Here is a 27,042-nt window from a genome sequence, read left to right on the forward strand (position 1 = left end):
GCTACATACTATATCTAGAATGTATATGACACATGAAGATCCCCCCCCCCCCCCCCGGCATTTTGAAGTAGTCTCAATGTAATGCAGCTGGTCCTGAGCTCAAGGTACTGAGGGATGGTCTTGAACTTCTGGTCCTTCTGCCTCTTCTTCCAAATACAGGACATGATGGGTTAGAGACATGTACTACAATGCCATGTTTTATGTGGTATCAGGGATTGAACCCAGAGCTTCAGACATAGGGAACAAGTATACTATCAACTGAGCTAGATACTCAGCCCAAGAATATATTCTATATATAGGCAAATTTGGTAATTATTTTTAAGTTATGTATGAATGTGTGGATACTTGCATGTGATTGCAAATGCTTGAGGAAGGCAGGGGCTTTAGATCTGTAACTGGAGTTACAGACAGTTGAAGGTTTTAGACATGGGTCCTCTGCAAAAGTCATATGTGCTCTTAGCCTCTGAGCCATCTCCCCTGGGTTGAAGTGGCCTAAGGGCGAATCATTGAGAATGAACTCGAGGATTTCTGGAGTAGGGGAAGAGAAAAGGTGCACTGAACATGTCAGGATCGTCCCTATGTGAAGGCTGGAGAAGAACAGCATATTTGGGCCAGCAGCAGACCCTGACTGTTAAATTTGGAGTCTAGGTCTTAGCTTTCTAGCTCTGTTTTTTGTGTGTGTATGCTTGCTTCTTTTCATTCAGTAACCTGCCATGAGTCATGTAGGGGCATCTCTACTATGTAACAAGGCTCTGTTCTGGGTACTAGATTGAACAAGTGAGGTATTTCCTCTCCTTTCTTAGAGTTCATGTTTTTGTGGGTCATATGAGTGTGTTTTGGGAGCAGGGGATGAAGAACAGGTGATAAAATATGCTTTATGAATAGTAACAGTTAGAAATGATCTCTTTGAAGTTTGCTCTGAAATTTATACTCTGTAATAATGACAATAAGAATATCTGGCTCAGAGCTGGAGAGATGGCTCTGCAGTTACAAACACTGGCTACTCTCCCAGAAGACCTGAGTTCTTTTCCCTGCACCAACATAACTCGAAAACATCTGCAATCAGTTCCAAGGGATCCGGTGCCCACTTTTGACCTCTTCAACTCATTTCAATAGAGGAGCAACTTTGAATAGCTCACCCATGCTACCTGCTCTCTCCTCTCTCTGCTTATGGAGGTGGTCTGGATACACGGACTAGTCTGCTGTTGCACCAGTGGGCTTTATATTCCTTTGTGACATGAGGTAAATCGTAAGGTTATCCGTCTTACTTTGATATGCTTTCTATGTTGTCAGCTGTTCTCGCAAACATTGCTTGCTTTAACTCCGCTCTGGCAGGAATGTTGGCTTTGGTGTCAGAAAATGAAGACATTCAACAGTGAACTATTCAAGATGAACTTCTGTGCATTTCCCTAACAATGAGCTGTGTTCATGACTCTAAGGATCTCAGCCTGTGGATTGTACAGTATTCTTTGGTCCTTCTCTTTGGCATTTGGCCCTGGAGCTGCGCACATGCAGATGTGCTTGTTGTCTTCCCTCCTTCAGTTGCTACTCCCTTTTTTACCTTTGCTGGTACTTTTTCCTCTTACTTTAGCTTCATATTCATTACCCATCAGGAGCCATCCTATATGTATAGTGAAAGTTGCTATGGTCACCAGCAACCTAATTGCCAAATTCCTGGCACATTTTCCTGGTTGTGTATTTCAGGCTTTTTTAACATTTGCTATTTGCACTTTGAATCCCACTGTGTTGACACCCCTTCTCTTTCCCGCCGACTTGCTGTTTTCTCTGCTACCTTCTTCTGCTTACTCCCTAATGTTGATAAAACCTGATTCTAACTACCACAGCCTTCCGTTGATGGCTTTCAGGTCTCCTAGCCCCTTGCCTTGAGCTCCGCAAATATCTCCACCACTTTGCAGGATAGTACCATTTTCATATGCCCGTGATGGAGTCTGGCACTTACCAGTTTGTCCTCCCATAAATAACTCTCTGCTTTTATGTAGCTCCAGAGAATTGAACTAGTATCTTTTTTGTTGTTGTTGTTCTATTCTTGTAGGAGGCCACTTGTTTGTTCCCAGCTGTTCAGACCTGAAATAACCACACAGAAACTATATTATTTCAATAATATTTGGCAAATAGCTTAAGCATGTTTCTGGCTAACTCATATCCAAAATTACCCCATTTCTATTAGTCTGTGTATAGCCACATGGCTGTGGTTTACCTGGTAAAGTTCCGGCATCTGCTGGCAGCAGCTGCATGGCGTCTCCTGACTGCCTTCTTTCTCCCAGCATTTAGTATAGTTTTTCCTGCCTAGTTCTACTCTGCCCTATCAACAGGCCAAGACAGTTTATTCATTAACCAATAAAAGCAACACATATACAGAATGGTGTCCCACACTATTTCCCCTTTTCTGTTTAAATAAAAAGGAAGGTTTTAACTTTAACATAGTAAAATTACATATAGCGAAACAGGTATCAAGCAAGAATTACATTTACAATATTTATATTTTTTATCATAACTATTCTTCATTCCATCAAAGACTTCAGAAGGATATAGTACCTAAATGAACAGGAAGTGCATTGTAAGCAACTTCTAAAACTCTAGAATTGACAGAGACATCCTGCTACCTGGACAGTTACCCAAAATTCTTCTGTAATATTGGAGCATTCACCTTCAGCCTACAGGCCCATAGTATCTGGCAGACTCTTCCATGAAGTAGGAAATTTCAAAGATAGTTCCACCTGTATTGACAGTCACTTTCTTCTGTGTACTGAAGAATGTCTGGCAGTCTCTTTCATGAAGCAAGGAACCCCAAAGGATCATCTCATCTTTAGGCAAGTTCAGCAGTCATTTTTCTGTGGGTTCTGCATGTCAGTTTACATAGCATGACATCAAGCAGTCCAGGCAAGAGCAGTTTCTTGCCCAAATGGCTAGCAAACTCCATGAGAAGCCTCTGAAGTAGATTGGTGCTGCCAAGAGCAGATATGTCTCATTGTCATGAAAAGTCTAGTCTAAGTTCTTAAAACATTTTAAATGCCATATTTTGAAAGTCTCTGAAAGATTTGAAGAATACCTAACTAACTGAAATATACCTCTATATATCTAGAAAACCTAACATGAGTACAAGCTTGACTATTATAGATGATTATCTATTAACCTATATTTCTTAATTATACATTACATTTTTAAATGAGCTGCACAAATACAATACCTTAATCAAGAACAGAAATATACATACAACAAAATTGACTTTAAATTTGTATCGATAAACCAAGATTGATACCAGTGCAAATCTCTATAGCACATCCCCCTTTAAATCTAAACAAACATTTATAAATAATATTTGGGAATATGGGCATAGTTCTCTCCAAACTGCTTCCTGCTTTTTGTTGGGCAAAGTATTTTGGGGGCTGTTCACGGCGGCCTTTCAGGGGCTCTTTGTTCATCAAATGACTCTAGTCTGGAAGCAATCCACAGGTTTGCTCTGTGGAAACAAAAGAACCTCTTTTCCAAAGCAACAAATTCTTAGACCCAAATTTTAAAGTCCAGGTATCTTTATGTTGGTTTATCTTAGCAGCCCCCAGAATCAAATATCTCTCTGCAGTCAAAAAATTCAAAGAAAACACAGTAACTTTCTATACTCTTTCTTCTCTCTCCCAAACCTTCATACATTTATTCATCACTGTGACCATTTAGAGGTCTTTTCTTTTTCTGGATTTGTCTTTATTGCGTATCTGTAATCTTTTTCTGATCAGAACCACTTTTTTTTCTCAACATATTCTGAAGTTCATTAAATTGAATCTTAGTTGTAATTTCTCTCTTTCTCCTTTTTCTCAAGTATACTTTGCTACTTTATTCTTACAGAATTTGTTAGCCTTTCTGTTTCAGGTATATCTACCTACTTGCATATTGTATTTTGGAGCAACTATATTGCCCAAGATGGCTTCAAACTCCTATGCTCAATCAAGCAATCCTGCCTCAGCCTTCAAAAGGCATATCCTGCCTAGTTGTATTCTTTGGATCTGGGGATCTCTGTGTGTGTGTGTGTGTGTGTGTGTGTCTGTATCCATCATTACCATACCATTTCAGTGATAAGTGACTGATTGTAATAAGGAAATCTTATTTTATTTTATTTTTTATTTTTTCTGAGACAAGGTTTCTCTATAGCTTTGGTGCTTGTCCAGGAACTAGCTCTTGTAGACCAGGCTGGCCTTGAACTCACAGAGATCCGCCTGCCTCTGCCTCCCAAGTGCTGGGATTAAAGGCATGCACCATCACCACCTGGCTATGAGGAAATTGTAATTGGTATGGAAATCTTTCTGGGCTGTAATAATAAGGTGCTTGAGAACGGGGCTGGGCAAAATGTGGTTACTAGCCAAATCCAGCTCTGCTCATCCATTTATTGTCCGGCTGCTTTTACACAGCATCAGAAGTAAGTAGTAAAAGGGGAGTGACCTTATTATGGTCCTTCTTTGGAAGGAAGCTAGCTTGCCAGTCTGTTTAGGGACCTTGTAGTTCAAGTGTGGTTGAACTCCTATCCATGCTGGCATTTCCTGAATGTGTGGAAAAATTGGAACAGAATTTCAGTCTTTACTTGAGGTAGAGTTACCAGATTCCCAGTGACTTAGTGTCCACATTTCCATGAGGAGTTCTGTTTAATTGAAGAGGTAGAGCAGAGTTACACCATTGTGCTTACCTGTGGGAGAGATGCTCTGACCCAGGAAGTGGCTTTCCCAGAGAGAGGCTCTTCCTTTGCACTGGGCTGTGCTGACTAGTGATTTCCCAGGGCAGGAACCTCCACTGTATAAACTGTGATAGTGGGGAACTGTGTTTGTCTTTCCTCCTAAAAAGTGAGAAATGCACACCATCAGCACCAGTGATCAGTGCTGCAGTGAATGTTTTCACCCTTTCACAGAACTCTGTTGTTGATGTTGTTGCCTTTAGGCAGAAGATAAAGAAGAAGAAGATGTGTCTGGTGAACCAGAAGCTTCACCGAGTGCAGACACAACTATCTTATTTGTAAAAGGAGAAGGTAATGGAGAATCGTCTGTTTAATTCCAATCTTTTGTGTGGTAATGCTGGTATTTAAAGGGGAAAATAAATGTTATTTGGTTTGCTAGAAATTAAACATTCTTCTCAAAAAAATTTAAAAAAAAAATGTGTGTATCTGGGTGCACATACCTCTGGGAGCATGCGGGGGCTCCAGGATAACTTGCAGGAGGACTATCCTGTCACGGGTTTTGAGGATTGAGCCCTGGTTATCAGGCAGCCATCTTGCCATCCCCAAAGGTCCCATTCTTGAAACTTTCCAAGCTGTGTCAGGAATACCGTTTTGTTTTGATGACTTGAGTTTAAACTCATGTTAAAGATTAGCCAGCGGTCACACGAAAATGCCAGTTAGGGGCTTCACTGAAGATATGAGGTAGCATGCAGTAGGCAGCACTGCAGAGACAGGAGGGCCCTTTTCTGAGCAAGTGAAGGGGAGAACTGACTCCCCAGAAGTAATTCTCTGCTCTGTTTGCATCCACACTCACACACAAACTCACTTTCAAAAGGAGTTTATTTTGTTGGTATTGAACTCAAGGTCCTCCTGCCTCAGCCTCCCAGGTGTTGGGATTACAGGCCTGTCTGGAATTTGATGGTAGTTTCAAATGTTTAAATATCAATGAAATACTAAATGTCTACAGTTAGGCCTTGGTTACAGAATAGCATTAACTTAATAAAGAAAATTAATGTTGCATATTTCTTGCTCTAAATGTATGGGACCAGAAATGGTTTTGAGTATTTTATTTAAGTTGTAGAATACTTTTATGTGCATAATGAGCTGCCTGTAGGCGGAGTTTGTTTCACGTACACCTCACAACTTGAGACTTGGATTCTCCACTTGTAGCATCTTGTTGGCAGCTCATAAAGGTTTAGATTTTGGAGCATTTCCAGTCTTCCCGTTAGGGCTACTGAAATTTCCTGAGTACATTTATTTATTGAGGACTCTGTGAGGAGCATTGGTCTTTAACTTTGCAGTGCTCATTTAATCCAGCAAACCCTGAGGATATAGTTATTGTTGCTCTTGGGCTTACAGGGGTTAAGAAACTTGTTCTACAGTTACTCAGAGACAAGATTCAAACCCAGGTCTGTCTGTTCTATAATCTGTTATACTGGATGGAATTCAACCCATTAGCCTGTCATACAGTGTTATGGAAGACTTAACAACAAAACCCACTAATTTTCTTGGACTTAAGTGTTCTGTTTTCTATGTATTCCAACTTACTACCTACAAAAAGTGATTTGCTTGCTGGGGATGGACTCAGTAGTTCTTTACATACCTAGAATGTGCAAAGCCGCTGTTCTGTTCTCTCCACCTAAGAGAGGGAATTTGAGTATGTGATGATACCTTCCCCCATTTATTTTTGTAGTAACATACTGAGTTATATAAACCTCTTGTATGATAATCTTGCTGCCACGATTTTCTTAGCCTCTTAATCTGAATGTGATTTGGCTGGAATTGCAATACCCAGTTTATCTCCTAAATTGGAACCCAAAGAGCAGCCAAAAGATTTTCAGTTTGTACTATAGCTCTGATTATTCAGAGCTAGTGTGCAGTCACGCTAGAATGCTCTGGTGGAGAGAATTTTGAAACCAAGTCCATGTCTGTGTTTAATTTTGAACTCTGAATGTGTTCAGATCCCACCCCCAACCTCTCCTATTTTGTGTCTTAGATTTTCCAGCAAACAACATCGTGAAGTTCCTGGTAGGCTTTACGAACAAGGGGACAGAAGATTTTATTGTTGAATCTCTAGATGCCTCATTTCGTTATCCTCAGGACTACCAGTTTTACATCCAGAATTTCACAGCTCTTCCTCTGAACACTATAGTGCCACCCCAGAGACAGGCGACTTTTGAGTATTCCTTCATTCCTGCAGAACCCATGGGGGGACGGCCTTTTGGTCTGGTCATCAATCTGAACTACAAAGATTTGAATGTAAGAACTTTTGAGTTGTGTTTTATCTTTGTTAGGAACCACATGGGAGAATGGCCATTGTTGAATAGTTTTCTGTCTGTATAAGTGCTTGTTTTGTAGTTCAAACTATAATATCACCAGGAACACAAACGTCTCTAACTTCACTTATAAGGTATTGAGGGAGATGGCCAGAAAGAAGCAGTAGCATAGTGGTAAGTGTACACACCTGGGCTGTGTGTGTGAGAAAGTGACTTGAGCTAGATCTTGACAAGGGACGAAGTGTACAGTGGAGTTTGCCTCTACTTAGACGGTGTTGAATAGTAAGACGTTTGTTCTGTCCCATTTTGTTGTAGACCTTTTCCTTTTAAAATGCTTCTAAAGACTTTTACTGTTTTGCTTTTTTGTATGCTCATGGGTAAAATACAATCCACTTTTAAATACAATTTTTGCAGTAAGGTTTATGTGTTAATTTCACTTATCCCTGAAAGGGACAACTTTTATATTCTCTATTGCGTGAGGCTGAGTTTATTCCACTCCCTTTCCCAAGAGCATCCTTCGAGGAGTGGGTTCTACCTTCCCTCAGCCTGTTAATGGCTTCTTGTGTCTTCAGCCAGGCCCTCCCTTGTGATTAGCACAGAGGAAAAGCTTCTCATTCTGTCTTCAGAGTGACATTAAAATAGCTAAAAAGTTACTTCATTTTGTGTCTATTATTTCATCTTGTTTTCAAGTAGGATTGAGCTCAGTTCAGGTTGATATATATATATATATGTCCGGTGGTTTTTTGTATTGGAAAAATAACGTTTTGTTAAATTATTGAAGTAGTTTTAAGATGATAATGAAAAAAATACTTTGAAACTGAAAATAAATTACTGGTCTGTTCCTTAGAGTGGAATTGGTTTTCATTCCAGTTTCCATTTAGAGCATGAGCCTGACTTTGTCTGGGTTGCTTCCTAAGTGGTCTGCTCCTGCAGCTGCTGAGGAGCTCTGTGGGCTGTGCTTCTTCCTACGAGGGCTCTGTGATCTTCACAGCTGCCCTGGCTCCTGAAGCCACCACCTCCCTGCTCCCTGCAGAAGGTAGAGGGTGGTCTTGGCAAGTTCCTAGGCATTTTTATTTTAAAGGTGAAATAACATAAGTTTTGTACCTGGCACTGAATCATAAATTACATATGGCCTTATTGTCCTGTATGACAAAGTGATGGAAAGTTAAGTCTGGTAGAATAGCAGTTTTAAGAACACATGTAATTTTTATTCTTTTAACACATCTCATGTGATTTTTTAAACATCTGTTTCTTAAACAGGGCAATGTATTCCAAGATGCTGTCTTCAATCAGACAGTTACAGTTATTGAGAGAGAGGACGGGCTAGATGGAGAAACGTAAGTAAAGCTGTATCTGTAGATCTGAAGCTCCCAGACTGAGCTGGAAGGCAGTGTGCTCAGATCACAGAATGTCTAGAAATGGTCAGAATGTGAAATCCATACATTATGTGCTTCTTGTGCCTATTATACAAGTCAAGGAAAATGGTGGAACCTGAAAAACTGTTTTTACAGCAGGAGTAGTTGACTTTTTCCTTTCCCAAATTCATTTCTGCTTTAACTGAGCCTTAGCCTATTTAACATGCCTCTCTAACATCTCATTGCACAGGTTAGCCACTCTAACAGGCCTCTGAGATCACTACACAGATTAGGGTGTTTTCTTGGAAAATGCTTTTTCTGAGTGAAGAATCATTTGTGAACGTAGATGTGACTCACTTGACAGGATTTATAAGGCCAGTTATGAAATAAGGATGTAAATGTGAGGTGAACAAAGCTGAAATTGCCGTAAACCATGAGTTTGAAATAAAACACGTTTTAGAGGTAGAGTTTTTTGACAAAGTGTTCTTAACTATAAATAAAAGGAAATTTGTAAAGCTAGTTGCCTGGAATTAATTAAAATGCTGTATTTTTCCTACAAGTTATTTGGAAAGCTGTTGTAGCATATGTTAAGTTTTTGTTTTTAATTAGATACGGTATGTATGAATTAACACCAGCTCTATTTTCTTTCTTTTCTTCCTTTCTTTTTTTTTTTCTGCCAGAATTTTTATGTATATGTTCCTTGCTGGTCTTGGGCTTCTAGTTGTTGTTGGCCTTCATCAACTCCTGGAATCTAGAAAGGTAATTATGAATGAGCAGCTGGCAAACCACACTGAGTGGTTGCGGTACTAACTGTACTCTAGTTCTTATTGTAGTTTTGTAGGCTTGGAGCTTTGTGGTGCCTTTTAACACTACCTAGAGATAAGACTTTGAATATGTGACTTGAATTTGTTGAGATGTGTGCACAAATCCAGTTAGTGTGCTAGTTACCCTCTCTAAAGTGATCTTTGCTATCTTACGGTAATGTTCCTTGAGTTCAGAACGATTTTTCTAATACTTAATACATATTCCTCATGGATGTATTGAATTATCTGTAATCAAACAATTTATATGGGTTAGAATACTTAGTGAGAGGAGATACTTTTTTGTGTATTCAGAATTTATAGACTGTATAAATCTGTTTAAATAGATTATCAGAGTTTCTACCTGCTAGGCAAGCATTTTATACTGAGCTATAGCTATAGCCCTTGGGTTTTGAGACAGCGTTTTTCTGTGTAGTTCTGGCTGGCCTTAAAGTCCAGTGTAGCTCAGTCTGGCTTAGTTAGCATGGTTCTCCTGTGTCTTCCCAGGTGCTGGAATTACAAACTTTCTCCACAGAATTTTGAGATAGTCTTTTACTATGTAGATCTGGCTGGCTTGGAACTCATAAAGATTCACCTGCCTCAGCCTTCTGAGTGCTGTGCTTAAAGGTGTGTACACCATGCCCAGCTTCCTGCACAGATTTCTGATTTTTAAACTTCAGAGCAAAACTAAAGAAAATGGAATTAAGTGGGCTTCATAGTCCAGTATTGCAGCAGATAGACTATAGAGGAAGTCTCACCCTGTCTTTGGTTTTTGAAACAGGGTCAGCCTACACTGACCTTGAACTTACTAGGCTGCTAAGGCAGGCCTTGAACTCCTGATCCTTCTGCCTCTCCCTGCAGTGTCCTGGAATTGTATATACATACCACTATGCCTTAAAACCTTCACATTCTTAATGAATTCATTATTGTCAAGCTATTTGAGATTTTGTGGGGTTTTTTGTGTCTGTACCTACTTTATTTGATTATATTTAGCTACCAATGAAAGAGTCCTGCTTGCAACATTTCAATAATTATCTTGAATTTCACTGACTGGAACTTTATTTTCTATGATTTGATTCCCAAATGGAAAGAAAATTATTGGGTAAATAGTAGTTTTTATTTGATCTATCAGTGGTGTAACAACTTAGACTCTCAAGATTTATTTTTTTAAACATTTTCCTATTACATATATTTGGTTTTGGGTGGGCATATGTACATGTGCATTCACATGTGTGTGCTTTGGCACATGTGATGAGGCCAGAGGTCAACTTTGAGAAGTTGATTCTTTTATCATTTGGGACTCTGGGATCAAATACAGGTCATCAGGCTTTGTGACAAGCATTTCACTCGCTAAGAAGACATGTTTTTATCCTTCTAGTAGATAAAGTGTGTGTTGGGGTGTTTTAAAACAAGAATGTAATTTGTCTGCTAAGATACTCAAATTATATATATTGATCAAAGTTTTTAAAATTAGAATAAACAATGTTATGACATGTATTTAAATAGTCTTTTATGTTCTTGTAGCGCAAGAGACCTATACAGAAAGTAGAAATGGGTACATCGAGTCAAAATGATGTTGACATGAGTTGGATTCCTCAGGAAACTTTGAATCAGATCAGTAAGTATTCTTACAAACTTGGTGAGAATTTTTCTCTAAATGGAAATTAAATAGTTTCTAATAATCAAAAAAAATCCTTGGTCAGTACTATTTAACATTACCTGTGTAGACTCTGGTATAATGATTAACAAAGCACTTAAAGACTTGTTCTGTTTATAGTTTTTATGATTTAATTTACAAGTGCTTTCAAACACGCAGCTTGTTTGTAAATGTCTGAGTTCTCTTCCTAATCTGTTTCCTGTCTTTTTTCCTTCCTGTTGCTTCAGTGCAGAGTAGAAGAGGTGAGGTGACTTAATTTCTTTAGTGGTCTCTGCTGCAGTTTTGGGGGCTCTTGCATAGTGCATGACTACAGCAAGTTTAATAATGTATTTTAGGGGGAAACTACTGCAACTACTTTTTGTTGTTCTTTGGGGGTTTTTTTGTTTTGTTTTTCAAGACAGGGTTTCTGTGGATCAGGCTAACCTTGAGCTCTCAGAGATCCACCTGCTTCTGCCTCCTGCCTCCCAAGTACTGGGATTAAAGGCATGCGCCACCAACAACTGGCTACATGCTAATTTTTAAAGAATTAATCTAAAATATTAATGGATTCTGGTGTTTTTTTTTTAATAGGAAGTTTGTTAAAAGTACTAATTTTTATGAAGGAATACAGAACAGTTTTTCCCATTTGGTGAGTGGCTCTTTTAAAAAGCACTTGAGGGTCTGAGAAGGTGGCTTCAAGGTTAAGAGCACTAAAGCTTTCCCAGGGGTCCAGGGTCAGTTCCCAGCACCCACGTGACAGCTCACAGCTGTCTGCAACTCCAGGTCTAGAGAATCCTCTGACCTCCACAGGCACTGTATACATGTGGTGCACCTACATCCATGAAGGCAACACACGCATACACATTTAAAAAAAGAAAAAAGAAAATTGAAAAAAAAGGGGGGAAAGCATTCAAGTTAGCCTCGTTGTAAAAAAAAAAATAATAGATTGTACAAAAATATAAAATTCTGTCCTTGACTTCACTAATCCCAGTTTCAATAAATAAATTATACTTAGATATTAAAATGGTTTTCTGTACATATTTATTTCTCTATGAGTGTTCTGTCTGCATGGTGATGACAATGCCCATGGTTTCACTTTTCTTGCCTAAGGCTCATGACGCATTTTCAGCTTCCACTAATCTGATTTCTTGCTAAGTATTTTACATTTTAAGGTGAAGTGGGTCTACTTCCCCTGAGTATTTTTTTAACCTATAAACTCACAGGTTGACTGATTTTTTTTTTTTAAATAGAAAAGAATTAGGGTCTTTGCTAAATAATTTTTTTGGGTATTTATTTATTATACAGTGTTCTGCCTATACATGCTTGCAGGTTAGAAGAGGGGACCAGACCTCATTACAGATGGTTGTGAGTCACCATGGAGTTGTTGGGAATTGAATTCAGGCCCTCCAAAAGAGGAGCCAGTGCTCTTAACCTCTGAGCCATCTCTCCAGCCCTGCTAAATAATGTTTTAAATGCATACATTTCTTATGTAAATACCATTTAAAGGGTTGACAGGATAGTTGAATTGGTGAAGTGTGTGTTGGATAAGCATGAAGACCATTACTATGGCCCCAGAACCTGTGAAAAAGCCGAGGGTGGTAGGATGCCTTTGGGAGGCAGAAATAGAAACAGGCAGCTCCCTGGGGTTTCGTGGCTGCCCAGTTACTGATGAGCTCCAAGACCAGGGAGAGTCTGAAAACAAGGTGGAAGCTCCTGCAGAACAACACCCACACACACATACAATCTTCATAAGCGCACACTTGTTAATTTTAGAAAGAAATAGGCGAGATATGGGGGTAAATACCTTTAATTTCACTACAAAAGAGGCTAATGCAGGAGGATCACATTTTGGGGCCTTCCTGGGCTCTCTTGAAAGCCAAAAAAAAAAAAAAATGAGCTGCAGTTGACCTGCATGGGCTCCTAGGTGAGGGGAGACTGAGCTGAGTGTCTGCTAACATGATGCTGTCGTCCTTAGTGAAAATGAAGAATTAAACTGTTAAAGTTTTTGTGAAGTGGTTTTGCTTTGGTCAGCCTGTTCTAAATGGGTGGTGCATGCACTTGCAGGCCTGTCTGTGGAGTCTGGTGTGAGGGTTTTCTCCACTTACATGATTCTTTCCCCCCACATATAGTTTAAAGTTTACTCTGGAAAGATAAACTATATTGACTTTAAGTAATTTAGAGTTTTTTCCTTAGGCTTTGCTTGTTTCGTTTTGCTCCCCCCTCCCCCAAACCTTTATGGGAAGTAATGGTAATTTTTTTTCCCCTTTGGTAGCTGAAAAAAAAATCATGATATACATTTGTGATTGCTTTTTATTTAAACAGAATGCTTTTTCTGCTGATGAGGTATTTGAAGGATTTTTTTCTAAACCCAAATGACCTCAAGGTACTGTCTTACAGACTTCTTTTTCTGTCTGCTGCCTAGCCTAAGCAGGTCATCATGGTGAAGGCTAGCTGAATTGACTGTCTTTTTAATGGAATTTTATTTGGAAACTGAAACAGGCATCAAAAGTCCTTGGGCTACTCTTTTTTCTCCCCCTCCCCCCTCTCTCATTACCGTGCTCCAGCTGACTGGGATTTTAATGGTCACATGTCATCACTAACTGCTCACACTGATGGCTGTTAGATTGTGGGTGCTTTTTGAATCTTCAGAGATGAAATATTTAGCTTCTTACTTATTTTTTACAATAATCTGGAAATTGGTCACTTGGGAAAGAAAGTAGTTCTTAGTCTTATCTTTGGGGAAAATCTGTTAAGAAAGTGTTTTCTTCCCTAGGAAATACGTGTCCTTGCTTAGAAGTGAGTTTTTAGGCAAGAAAAACAACCCCTCTTGGAGGCCTTATTTATGTGACTTGTAGGTTCAGTCTTACTAGATCTTTTGGGGGGTGTTTGTTTGGGTTTTTTGAGACAGGGTTTCTCTGTATAACAGCCCTGGCTCTCCTGGAACTTGCTTTGTAGACCAGGCTGGCTTGAAACTCACAGAGATCTGCCTGCCTCTGCCTCCCAAGTGCTAGGATTAAAGGCTTGCACCGCCACAACCCAGCTGTTTTTAGATATTTTCGATAAACTTTTATTATAAAATGTATTCTGTCCTAGTAACTTTTAAGAAAAAGACTGTTAGGCATTCTTTTTCATTTCATAAATAAACATCACACCTTGGTGAAAGTATCTTTTTCCAGTTTTTTACTTTTTTTAATCTGCAGAAATCAGTTGGTGGTGATGAGGAGGTGACAGGTCTTGTATATTGCCCAACCTGGCCTTGTACCTTGTTTCATATGATCATCCTGCCTCAGTAGTTAGCACATGTCACAGGCCGTATACATTTTCATTATTCTTTTTGAAAAAAATAATAGCTTATTTCACAGTGAGCTATTCTTCCTGGTGCGGAGTTTTTCTAGAAAATAAGGAAACGGTATGTCAAACCTGTTTTTGAAAAAGCCTTATTAGATATAGCCTAGGCTGGCCTCAAACTCAGCTTCCCAGGAACTGAGATTACAGGAATGTACCACCATACCCATCTTGGTCCTGTTTTTAAAAGAAACATATAGACTATTTCTTTTATAGAATAGAAGAAACTCAACACCCATGTATTTCTGTTAAATTCTAAAGAGAGGCTGTGTCTCGGAGTGGTTTTAGCATTGAGGTACTAATGCCCTTTGCTTTGCTTCTTGCAGTTAGATTTGTGTATTTGCCAACACTTATGTACCCACAAATACTAAATCTGATGTTAGTGCCCAACATAAATACGCTCCAAGTGTGTCATACCTTTTAAGCTTTTGTTTTTGTTTTTGAAGCAGAATCTCATAGTAACCCTTGCTAGCTTGAACTCCCAATCCTCCTGCCTCTGCCTCCCAAGTACTGGAGTGTGGACCACCATGCCTGGGTTTATCCAGTACTTTCAAATTCTTCCTTTTGCATAGTGTTCGCAGTAGCACAGCATCCATTGTCAGATCATTCCCTACACAAGTATGAAACTTTATTTTAATTGGTATTACCCTTGAAAGATATTTTTAACTTATTTTAAAAACCTAGAGCTAGGTAAGAGGCATTTGTTGCCACATGGTGTATGTATGTGTACACGCATGTGTGTGTTAAGTTTACTGCTGAAAAGACAAAATGTTCTTGAGTTAGCATCTTTCTTGCTTTTTCTTTCAGATAAAGCTTCTCCAAGAAGGCTGCCCAGGAAGCGGGCACAGAAGAGATCAGTGGGATCTGATGAGTAAATGTTCTTTGTGCAACAATTCAGTCTGTGCTTCCCCTGCCCTAATGTTTTTCAGCCTGATGGGAATTAGTGCAGAGAAGCCCTATCACCATAGAAGGCAACTCCTGCTTATGTGTGGACTGAGCAGTCAGAGTCTGTGGCGATAATCTTGCTGAAAATGCACTGCATTCGTTTTTTTTAAAGTAACAAATTTGGTTTTTCTTTTTTTTTAAGCCATTAAATTGTGTGGGTGTGAGTGTCTGAGCAGTTGTCTTACCAGAATCATTGTCAAACTACCTGAAACACGCCTTTAGAATACTCAGCAAAGCGCTGTTGCTGCCTCCCTTGTGATATTTTCTGATTTTTTACCCCAAGCTCAGTTGATACTTTTCCCCAGTGTAGTTTTAGATGTTCTGCCTTTTGAGGAAATAATTTGCTTATTCAAATCAAATCTGAATTGATGGCACAAACTGGCCTTTTGCTTGCTGTCTGCTACAGCTTATATTGTAAAGGCACAGGCAGGTGCGGGTGCTGTCTGAGCAACAGAGGCATGTTGTCGGGTGTTTGCTGCAGTTTACTGTGTGCACGCCTTCAGGACTTACCTTACCGATGCAGTCAAAGAATTTGGAATCTCTAAGCAACAAAATTGTGAAACCTGACACTTCTATTGATATTGGTGTATAAATCCTAATTCCATACCTGTTTTTTTTTTGTTTTTAAACAAAAAATAGTATGTTTGTGCAAACTGGGTTGTTGTGTTGTCTGTTGTTCTTTGTGACTTGTGAGAGCTTTGGAGTGACCTCCTTTCCTTGCTTCTTTGCTTGTTGTTGGGTTTAAGCGGAGCTTTTTGTTCTTAAAAATAATCTTAAAAATTGTCATGGTCTACAGACCAAGGGGATCAAATTTTCAGGGCAGGGTACATTTTAGTTAATCCTAATCTACAAAAACATTAATTGGATAGATTTAAAATTGTTACAAGGTTTATCTTTTAACTTGATCTTTTGAGGTTTTGATTGTTGACCTACATGCTATCTTTGTTAATGTGAAAAGTTCCCAAAATTTAAGGACTTAACGATTTCGGGACCAAAATTAAGTTGGTTTTGATAACAATACCTTAAGTTACTCTTGCCTAAACTAGTGAATTAAGTTTGACATTATTGTCAGACTTAATAGAAATTAACATTGAGTGTGATTGGGTAAGAGACTTGGCTCTGTGTTTTAGCCATATTCTCCCTGGTGTATTACAAGGAAGTAGTAATTTCAATAGGTTCTTTTATTCCTGACTTCTTCTCATTTTTATTGGAAGGTCCAATCCCTTCCCCACACACCTACAGGAAAACAACAAAACAAAACATAGACAGAAAACAGAACTTCCAAGCTGTGTAAGATGTAAGCCAAAGCCAATAATGACAGAAGGTCTTCTGTAATTGTTAATCACGTTGCAAAAGGGGCTGAAATGTCAAATTGCCTATGTTTGCATTGTTGAACTGTAAACTTTCTATGCTTGTAATATGATGTGTGCGGGTTTTTAATTGAGCTGTATAATCAGTTTATTTTGAAAAGGTGCTTTGAGGCCTGAGGAACTGTATGGTTTTTAACTTGATGTAATATAGGAGACGCTTCTCATTCTCAAGCATTTCCCAGAATCTTCTGTGAATATCTGCGTTTGTTAAGCTACTGTAACATACTACAGTAAGATATACATAATTAAAACCTTTAAATGGCCCATAGAGTTTGACTAAACACCTGGGTAAAAACATGGGTAGTTGCAGAGACCACTCTTATAGCCGCCACGTTCTCATCCCTGAGCCTTATACACCAGCTCTTTGTTTCTGAGGCCCAGATTAGAGCCTCAGGAGTGTAGAATGTATTACTTTTTAGTGGAGACTGGGAACAGCTGAAACTCAAGTCTTCAAATGCCAGGCGCCTACTATAGCATCAGTAAGTATTTAGCAGAAACTAACTCCATAATGAATGGAATTCAATTCCACACATGGTTTGTTCAAGCACACTTAATAGGTAGTCTACTTTTAAATGTCTTTTTAAAATGTAAATACTTGGATGAAACGCTTTTTCTTTTTTGTTTCAATATAGTCATTTGCATCATCAGCCTTAGTTCCAGAATTTATCTTGTTTGAACAAGTGGGTTTCAGAATCTGTTAAATGAATTTAAGGATCATGTGTATCAAACCTGTGACCCAGACCTTTGAGAATAATGTGTCATAAAGCATGGCTCCCACTCTGGTTGTATAGCTTCATCATTTGAATCATGTTTTGTAGTAAGGGACTTGGGACAGATAAACTGTCCCCTGGAATGTTGCCTGAGGAGTTTTAGGAGCGGTGAGACTTTGTAAAAGCCTAAGGGGAAAGAACCAGGTAGAATTGAGAGTAGCGGTGACAACAGAAAATCAGACTTTGGTAGGTGGAGTAACTTCAGCCTAGAATTGTTAGGGAGAGAGGCAAGTGATACAATATTGGAACAGTATTGCTAAGATTTGGGAGGTACAGTAGATGACATTTCATGCAAGGACATCCTGCATTCATCTCTTGTAGGGCAAAGGTGTTCATACTCTTGGGATAAAGGAAAATGTGCTTGGTAGTGCATTTGAGTCATGAATTTTCTTTGTTTTTAGATGGGGTCTTACAGCCTTGCTCAGGATGGTCTTGAATTCCTACAGTATGGTGTGAAATACTCAAATTTAGCTCAGAACAATATATATATACTCTCATCAAGAGGTTGATAGGCTAGACCCTTGGTTTTTCTTTTGAGTTCCAAAATTGTATGTTAGCTTAAATTAAGACTATTTCTAGATGCAGTCGAAGCACTTAACAGTGTGGGCAGCATTTATTCCATAGAGCTAGTCCGTATACTTGATCTGTATTTCTTAGTCCTCCCTTACTCAGCTAGTGAAGAGCACCTAACACCATGTTTCCTGGTAGCAGCGAATGTGTGATGTTGGGTTTCATGGTTATTCTCATATGTGTTCCAGAAAAAAACACCTGTGCAGAGCACTTTCTAAAAGGAGAGAATAGGGCTTAGCAATTATTGCAGATAGCTAAGCAATGGTTGATTCCAGGTATTAATTTTGTTGATATTTACATGGTTTTATTACTTTTTCATTTACATAAAACCGAGACTGGTGGTTCTCTCTGAAGTTCTGGGGGTCTTTTCTAGATGGTGGAATTGTGTGGGGGCTACCCACTAATGCTGGTCCCCTGTGGTTGCCTTTGTAAGGGAGTGGGAAGGAAGCTTGTCTGGTGAACGTTGTTCTCAGGTAGTATGTGGGGAAAAGTCACTGAATTTAAGTGAGTTGGAGGCTTCAGAGATACCTGTTTTGAAAACCTCTGTGTTCTTTCCCTGTACTCCAGGCAGCATGGAAATTTTATAAAACCAAGCATCTGGGCAGCTTGCAAATACTCATTTTCCAGAATCCAGCAGCTAGAAAGTGGAGATGGCTTTTGGTACTGGATGTCCAGGATGTCTTATACCATGTACACATTGAACACACTTGCCACTTAGCTCACAGGCACTGCAGAAATGCATCTTTACACCTTGCTTGTGGTGTGTGTGTGTGTGTATAAAATTACTTGAACTGGTTACATAATTTTTATAATTTAGTTAACCACAATACCCTAACATTTAGTCTTCATTAAATAATATAGTTTATATGTCTCCCTAGTAAAGAGTTTATATTCTTTAAAAAATGTCTTCTGACAGTGTGTGGTGGTGTACATCTGTAATCCCAGCACTGGGGAGGCAGAAGTAGAAAGATCATGACAAAGTCCAGCATGGCCACATAGCAAGTCCCTGTTTCAAAAAAATGAAAGCAGTTTGGATTTTTTTAGCTGAACTATCCATATTCATGTTAGAGATGTAATAGGTGTTTGAAGTACACAAGCAGGTGGGGACAGGTCTAGGGTTACAAGACCTGTCATCTAGTTTCTGTTCAGTTTGGATTTTCTTTAGGCACAGTAAGACATTGTTAAGAAAATCCAGTGTACCAGGAAAGCCCAAAGGTTAGGTCTTTAGTCTTCAAGGCACAGAGATGTAATTTGTGCCTGTGTTGTTCTCTGCTTTCCTTTATACAGACTACTGTGTGTGCCTGTGATAGTTGTCCTCCTGGTGTCACATCTCCCTCTGCTGGACTGTGAGCCCCAGAACTTGTGTATTGACAGTCTCTAGCTCAGTTAGGTGGAGACCTGTTACTGCCTAAAGAAGCATCAAGGGCAAAGGCCAGTGGCTCTCTGCATTTGAGGTTAGCCTAATCTACTTAGTGAGTTCTAGGCCAATCAGAACTACATAGTGAGACAACGTCTCGAGGAAAGGCAACACAGACTGGGAACATAGCTAAGTTGACAATGGCGTGGCGGGCATGAAGACTTGGGTTTGAGCTCATGAATCCATATGAATCCATATGAAAATGCTGTCTCAAGGGTGGAGGACAGCATTCCTAAGGATGATACCCAAAGTTGTCCTGTGCAGTCTGAAGGCATTTTAGACAAGAGGATGGGAAATACTGAAGAATGGTGTTCATAGTTTAGTGCTTGGCTCATGTGCACAAGACCTGAGTTCAGTTCCTAGTGCCAATAAATAAAGGTGTTCAAGTCAGATTTATCGAGTCCTTGCTTCATGTTCATTCAGTCATCAGGCATGCGATATAGCCTCTGGGAGTCTGGGGCACCTACTTCTGTGTTCAGTTGCTGCCTAGCACTCAACTGGAGGTGTAAGGAATCCCTTGATGAGTGTGTGTTCACTGTGCACACAGTAGGCTCCCCTGTGTCTTAGTGACAACCCTCAGGACTGTATGAACCTTAACGGTTCTGGAGGACTTTCTGTAGTAGACTGTTCTCAGTCCCTAGATGGACTCTTCCTTTCACACCACCCTCTCCATCTCTGACTTTGCCTGCTTCGTGAAAGCTTCATCCTAAGCCCTGCAGCTCCTCCTGCTTCCACTGTGTCTGCTTTTTCTCCTTTGTCAGAATGTCCCCTGTGCTGTTTCCTTGCTTTCCCTTCACTGGGCTTGCAGCATTTCAATTTTCTTCTGACTTATCCCTGCCCTGGCGAAGCCTGCTCTTCTAGGGTCTCGTGGCACTCGCGTGGCCAGAGCCATCTCCATTCAGTTCCCTGGTCTCCATTAGCCTTAAGTCCACTTTCCCGTCCAGGGCTGTGCTGCTGGCTGATAGCTAACTTCAGCATGCGATCATCTCTCACCACCACCGTTTCATGTTGGTGGGTTTTCAGTCCTGGGTTCTTCGCTCTAAATTGTTTACTTTAGGGGCATTCTAACTGCCTGTGACCTGTTAGTCTCTTTCCCCAGGCCAATAACATGTTCTATGGCTCTCTGCAGCTCTTGGGTCACTTTTGAGCAGCGCGGCTCCCCTTTTGTCTAGCCTTAATTAACGAATGACAGCTAACCCTAGCTCTGCTGCGAATGAACATTAGATTTCTGTTCTCTCTGCTTCTGTGATACCTCTGATTCAAATCACTTCTCTATTTCCTGATTCCCTTCAGGAGACTTGGAGGTGCTATTCTAACTTAACGCTTCCCCGCTTGTGGTTTCCCGCAGTGTGCTTCAAGCAGGTTCATTTATTAGGAAGCGTTCTAGTGTGTTCTCCATGGTGATGTGTCTGAAGGTATTCTTTGGGTGTCTTTTGTGTCTGTTCAGTGAAAATGGGAGTAATGAACCAGTAATTCTCATGCAACTTCGATATGCATTCCACATGAATATCAAGATTACTGTGCTAAGTCCGGTGAGCCCAGGACGTAAAGGTGCTACCTCTGGAACTGCTTTGCTTCTGTTTCCAAGGCATGCCCATCATTACTGCTGACCAGGAGAGCCTCGCTGTAATATCTTGAGAGATGAGAGGCACAAAGATCCCTAAAGTACCAAACAATAGAGTCGGTATGATGGCACATGCCTTTAGCCTCAGCACTTAAGAGGTAGCGGTAGGTGGATCTCTCACAAGCTCTGGACCAGCCTGGTCTATGTAGTGAGATCCTGTCTAAAAATAAATTACAAACTTGATCATTATTTTTCTCAGAATTAGGTTTTTAAAAGTTAGCGCATTCTCTACATACAAGAATGTTGCCATTCCAGACAACAAAGTAGTGTCAAGTCAAGTGGACTAACAATTTTATACCTAGCTTGATGATGTAGGCTTTTAATCCCAGCTATTCGGATGGCTGAGGCAGGAGGATTTGTGACTTCTAGGCCTGCTTGGGCTGTAAGGTGAATTTCAAGACCAGCCAGCACAACTTAATGAGATCCTGTCTGGAAAGAGCTGGGGATGGAGCTCAGTGGTGGCGAGCTTGTTTAGGGTGTGTGAGGCCCTGGGTCCATCCTCTGCACTGCACCTGCTCCCATGTACACATGTGCGCGCGCACACACACACACACTTCACATGTGCTGCTGGGCTGTTGACTTTGCAGATCATGGCCATAAAAGATTCGTGAGGGTTCCAAGACCTACCCTCCTCCCGTTCTCACTGATACTAAGAGTGGGCTTCCAATAATCACACATCACAGAGCAACCAGTTAAACCTGCTGTCACCTGGACACCCAGTGGGACAGGAGCACCAGGTGCCTCTCCAAGTTCTGCTCCGCACAGTCACACTATGTTCCTCACAGAAAGGTCATTTGGCAGCGGCTGGAAACCTGGAGAATGTGGTTTTATAACTGATGCTTCCAGCCTTCTCTGTGAAAGAAGAGCATGCTCTGAAGAATTAGGAAAAACAAGGACTATAAGAGCCAATGTTTTATGTTTTCTTCTAAATGTTTGGAACAGTATTAAATTTCAGATTAACTTTAAATGCTAAGTCTAGGGAGAACCTAGGATGCTGATGCTGTCTGTGCTAGGGCGGTGGATTTTTTTTCTTTTTCAAAATGTTTGTAAAGTGCTTATATTTTATAATGAAAGCAATAAATATGAATGTTGAATTTATCTGGGCCTCCAAAGATGAGTGTGATCTTCAAAGCAGTTACAGATAGCTTTCTTGTAACCAAAATGAAAAGTGAGCCAATGCCTAAAATGTGTTATCACACTTCCTGTTTGAAGGTCGGGATAACTGCTCACAGGCAGCCCCTGCGGGTGTTTTATGTCATCCTTGCTGTGAACTGCCAATGTCCCATTCTCCCCTCTGCTCTGCACTAGCCCAGCCCCCACGTTCAGTTTAGTGCCGCCTCCCTGCCCCGCCATGTCAGGACCTTGACTTCCTGCGAGCACTCCTGTGGCTGTGGTGCACCACTGTGGCCTGCAGGGTGCGCCAGGGTCTCCATTAGAGAGAGCATCCTCGCTGCCTTGCCCTCACCTGCACACCCTCTCCAGCCTCACTCCAGCAGTGGGGCGGTACCAGCTTACCTTGCGACACTTCCCCCTGTGCTCATCACACACCTTCCTTTGTTGTCCTTGTCCTCCTCCTCCTGGTCCTTAACATTGTTTCACCCTTATGAGATGTAAGCTTTAGGACCAGAACTGTTGAAGGCCTAGGGATGTTGCCTCAGATGGACGTGGCCCTACACTGCACACACCCAGCTCAACCAAAGCAAAGTCTCTAGATGGAGTCTTCAAATAGTACCTGAGTGGCAGCTGTTTGATGATAGGAATTCTTTACACAGCCACACTATGATACATTTGCAAATAAGGAAATTAAAAGTTACAGTTAATTTGACTTTTAAAAAATTCCACTAAATTAAGCGGCAAAACTGAGATTCAAACACAGGTTCATTTGTGTATCCTGAGCTATGATTGTTTTGCCTTCCATATAAAGTTCCTTCCAAACCAAAACTCCCTCCTGGTCACCATCCACTGAAAACCCAGGGGAGAGGAGGCGTCTGCACTCCGTGCTTAGGGTTTCAGGCAGGACCTTGCAAGCTGCCGCACCTTAGTCTGCAAACAGCTGATGGGATCAAGAAATGGCAGCCACGGCCTCCTGATTGCTGGCAGAGGTTCCTGTGAAATTCCATCGGGTGCCTCTAGAAAAGCCACAGAAGCATCGCGGCTGTAGCTTCAGTATAAAAAGCATGTTTCTAAACTAAGTTGTAACGACAGATACCTTCTTATGTGCATAATGGCCAGGCATTACCAGGTGGTGCCAAGCAAAAATCACTAACCCCTCACAGACAGCACAAGCTGGCCACTAACCTTGACAGTAGCGGGAGGAGAGGGACAAGAGAAACGGTCAAAGTTTAGCCCCTCCATTGTTCCACTTCCAAAGACTAGTGGGGTCACAAATATTCACAACTAAGTACCAGCTGATCACAGATACAGTAAAAATCCTAGTAATCAGAAGGCTGAGGCAGGAGGCTTGCTGGGTGTTTAAAGGATAGCCTGGGCTAAAAAGTGAGCCCTTGTCTCAGACAACCTAATTAGAGCTGTTGAGATGGCTCAGAGGATTAAAGAAGAAATGCTGCACAAGCCAGAATCAAGTAGAGAGCCAACTTCTCAGAGTTTGACCTCTGACCTCCACATAGGTGCCCGCATACACACACCATAAATTTTAAATTTCAATTAAAAAAAAAAACAAAACAGGGCAGTTGTAGCTTACACCTTTGATCCCAGCACTCAGGAGGCAGAGGAAGGTGAATCTCTGTGAATTCGAGGCCAGCCTGGTCTATACAGTGAGTCCTAGGACAGCCAGATCTATACAGAGAGACCTTGTCTTGAGAAAAACTAAACAAGCAAACAAAATACAAAGAAAATGCACACATTTCTAAATGTGTATGAACGTCAGTTTCTGTATTCTGCCCTTCAGGGAGCTTCCAAATGATAAGGTACTGCTGGGCAGGCAATATGGCTCAGCAAGTCAGAGTTGGATCCCATATGGTGGGAGGAAAGAACTGACCCCACAAAGCTGTCCTCTGATCATATACACACCATGGTGCATGCGTGCACATGCATGCACACACACAATAATAACAAAAATATAAAAATTTAAAAAGAAAACATTTTAATGTGGGAGTTATCCCAGGCTCCCTTGAGGCCAGTTTGCATAATGTCTTTTTGCTGCCCTCTGCTGCCCATCGAGGCTATGGCAGTGACTGAACCACCCATTCCCAGGGCCAGCTAGCTGGTTCATACTGCCTGAAAGCTGGAGAAACCTGGGAAGACTTCTCTCCTAAACACACACTACTTAGGCCAGTTGGCCCTTGGCACAGCATGCCTGTGATGTGCCCATTCCAAATTACACATTACAGAAGAATAGAAAATACTGCTTTATCAAGAAAACCATCAGTGAAATGCCCTTGGTTACCAGAACGATTTGTCCGTAGGAAGATGGTAGCTGTAATAAAATCCTTCCCCCACAGGCCATCCATAGTGCGGCCAGTCACAGGCAGTATGTGCCCTCTAGACTCATCCCTTCTCCCCAAGACAGTGGTTCTCAACATATGGGTCGCAACATATAGATCTCCTGCATATCAGCTATTTACATTATAGTTCATAACAGCAAAATCACAGTGATGAAGTAGCAACGGTAATCATTTTATGGTTAGGGTCACCAGATCATGAGGAACTGCATTAAAGGGTCTCATCTTTAGGAAGGATGAGAACCACTGCCCCAAGAGAAGCAAGCTGAGCAAAGCAAGCCAACCATGCCTCTGCTTTGCCTGCCACGGACAGGCTCTTATTTATGCGTGTGATGTCATGAGAACAGAGCAGTTGGTTTCCAGTCATTGGCTGATGACGGTGCACTAACTGGTTCAGCTGCTGCGATGAACCCTTACCTGAATCCGCCCACCCATTTACTGCATGGCTAACCTTCCTCTAGTCCCCTGACTTACGGCCTGTTCCGTCGCCTGTCAGGGAGGGACAGTAGAGTTACTAGTTAATCCAATGAAGGTTCTAAGTCTTTGGGTTTACCTTCACTTTTTTTGAAAAAAAAAAAAAGCAGCATGACAGAAAGCTGATCCGAATGCCCACCGTAGCTTTCCCGTTTCTCCCCCGTGCGAGTAGTGATCGTGTGTCTACCGCTAACAGGAGTGCTTGAACTTTGTTCTCCAAACGGTGACCTGTTTAAAAGGCTTAGTTCTTTCGTCCTCCCTCCGAGCAATCTTGGGCTGCTCCTGTGTGTGTAGTTAGCCACGCTGCCAGCTGCCCAGCCCACACAAGCGTGCACAGACACACCTGGTTCCTGCCTGCTTAAAAAGTGCATGCCAGATGCCAGTGTCCCCAAGTGGTGGTTGTGGCCCCGGCCCATGGTGCTGCCAGAGCCTTGATTCACTCTGACTGCTATTCTTGTCCCTCCTGAGTCCACCCAGCATTTCATGGAGTCTGGGATCCAAATTCTGCTCCACACTTGCCTGGCAGGCCTTTTATGAACGGAGCTGTCTTGCTAGTTTCTCTCATTACCTGTGACACAGCTTTCCTGAACTATGCCTCGTATTGGAGGGTGGTTGTCTATTCCATAATTGCAGGCACAGGGATTCATTCACTCATACTGAGTTCTCAGGGGGTGAACGCTGCCATCGGCTGAGAGGGTCATATCTTGCTCCCTAGGACAGCGACTACAACAGCTCCTAGTCTGGAGCCAGGGACTCAAAGTTTGTTGAGTGGGTGAAGGGATGAAAATGGTCAGGCGCTGATTTGCTTTTTAGAGCAAAGGTCCTTACTGCTCTAGAGTCCTCTGTGGCCTCTGCTCTAGGCCTCAATGTGGTGAAGCTTGTTTCCACACCAGGTCCCTCCTGAAGCGTGAGTGACTAAATCTCAGTGAAGAAGCACGCTGATTAGACCTTCTTTCTGGGAGGGGCTCATACTCTGGGTCAATTTTAATAACTTTGACCTCCCGGCTTAGATTTTTCTCTTTGAGTCTTCATAGGGGAGAGTCCCAGGCTCTGAAGTGTTCAGATTCACACAGCAGCAGAAAGATGCCTTTAAGATGGTCATAGGCCCCATTGCCCCATCCCACAAGCTCTGGACACCGGAGCAGTGGCCGAGAGCACCTCTTAGGTCACCCTCTCGCGTTGTTCTTTCAGGCGCAGAAAGAAGGACACACACTGAGGGAATCCTGCAGCTCGGCCATCCTGCTGTCTCAGGTGCATGACGTGCCTGCCTCAACTGCTTCTGGAAGTTTGCCTAGACCGGTGGTCCCCGGATGTCTTCTCAGCACCGGCTTGCTGTTTGTGAGATTTAGGACAGCACCAGCTGCTCAGCTGAACCCTCTGTGGCGTCGCTGCTAGGAATGGCTGTCACCAGGGCTTTGTGGCCGATGAACAACCGCTGCTGGGTGTTGTCTCAGGGTGGGGTGTTCCCAGGAAGTCCAGCGGCACTGACAGCTAGTGTGGAGAAGGGGAGGAGCCCAACCAGCCAGGAATGGAGGAGCCTCAGACCAAGCTCTAGGGTCACTTGGGTCAGCGGGCTTTCGTGTCCCCACACCATCTATGTCCTCATGACAAAGATGGCGGGAGACAGAGGAGTCTATGAAGCGAGCTAGCATACCTCCTTCACTGGACACAATTCAGCAGCTTCCATGACTGTTTGAGGAAATGGTTGTGATGAGCATCCTCAGCTGGGCTTACAGGAGGCCTCATAAGGGCTGAGTGGCCCCGCCCCCCACTCCACGGGCCCACTGGTGGGGTTGAGCCAGACACCGGAGTCAGTACTGCTTCCTACAAATGTAGATTCCCCTAGCTGGCTCTCGGGCTGTTTTCTGTGTGTTGACGCTCGCCGTGAGCTTGAACCACGCTGTTGGGAACCGAGTTGAATTGCTTTGGATCAAATTGGATGGAAATAAATTGATGTGAAAGGCTTACAGACGTGTGAATCTTGCTGGGTGCCAAGCCTTGGGAGGTCAAAGGTGAAAGCAATCCCCCTTCCCAGGTGTATCCAATGATATTGCTGAGGGACTCGTGGGAAGAGCACATTTGGGGTGGTGGGTGTGAACGTGGGAGGAGGTGGGAGCAACACACTGGCTGAAGGAAGCAGCCTTGTGTCTGGTCCAGGACACAGGCACACAGAGCCAGGCTGTGTCACCAACCCTGCCAGTGAACCACATGCATCTGGGTCCTCTGGAAATAACCCCTCTCCCTACACCACCAGCCTAAGTCGAACTCTGGGGTTTCAGAGA

The 27,042-nt window shown here is 41.9% G+C and overlaps 1 protein-coding gene across 3 annotated transcripts in view; it reads left to right on the forward strand.

The window, feature by feature from the left end:
- Ssr1 (signal sequence receptor subunit 1) overlaps positions 1 to 26,726 on the forward strand; it is a 29,044-nt gene extending 2,318 nt beyond the window's left edge. The window contains exons 3-9 of one of the 3 annotated variants that reach the window (XM_075969865.1): positions 4,942 to 5,029; positions 6,714 to 6,976; positions 8,254 to 8,330; positions 9,029 to 9,107; positions 10,673 to 10,787; positions 14,943 to 15,000; positions 25,952 to 26,726. In XM_075969865.1, the coding sequence (XP_075825980.1) occupies positions 4,942 to 5,029; positions 6,714 to 6,976; positions 8,254 to 8,330; positions 9,029 to 9,107; positions 10,673 to 10,787; positions 14,943 to 15,000; positions 25,952 to 25,976 (705 nt within the window). In that variant the 3' untranslated portion in view covers positions 25,977 to 26,726. Of the gene's footprint in view, positions 1 to 4,941; positions 5,030 to 6,713; positions 6,977 to 8,253; positions 8,331 to 9,028; positions 9,108 to 10,672; positions 10,788 to 11,032; positions 12,663 to 14,936; positions 15,001 to 25,951 lie in introns of those variants that run through there. The other 2 variants (XM_075969866.1, XM_075969867.1) reach the window with 2 other exon arrangements.
- The last annotated feature ends 316 nt before the right edge of the window (positions 26,727 to 27,042 follow it).

Source organism: Microtus pennsylvanicus, chromosome 4 (genome assembly GCF_037038515.1).
Source record: "Microtus pennsylvanicus isolate mMicPen1 chromosome 4, mMicPen1.hap1, whole genome shotgun sequence".
Lineage (NCBI taxonomy): Eukaryota > Metazoa > Chordata > Mammalia > Rodentia > Cricetidae > Microtus > Microtus pennsylvanicus.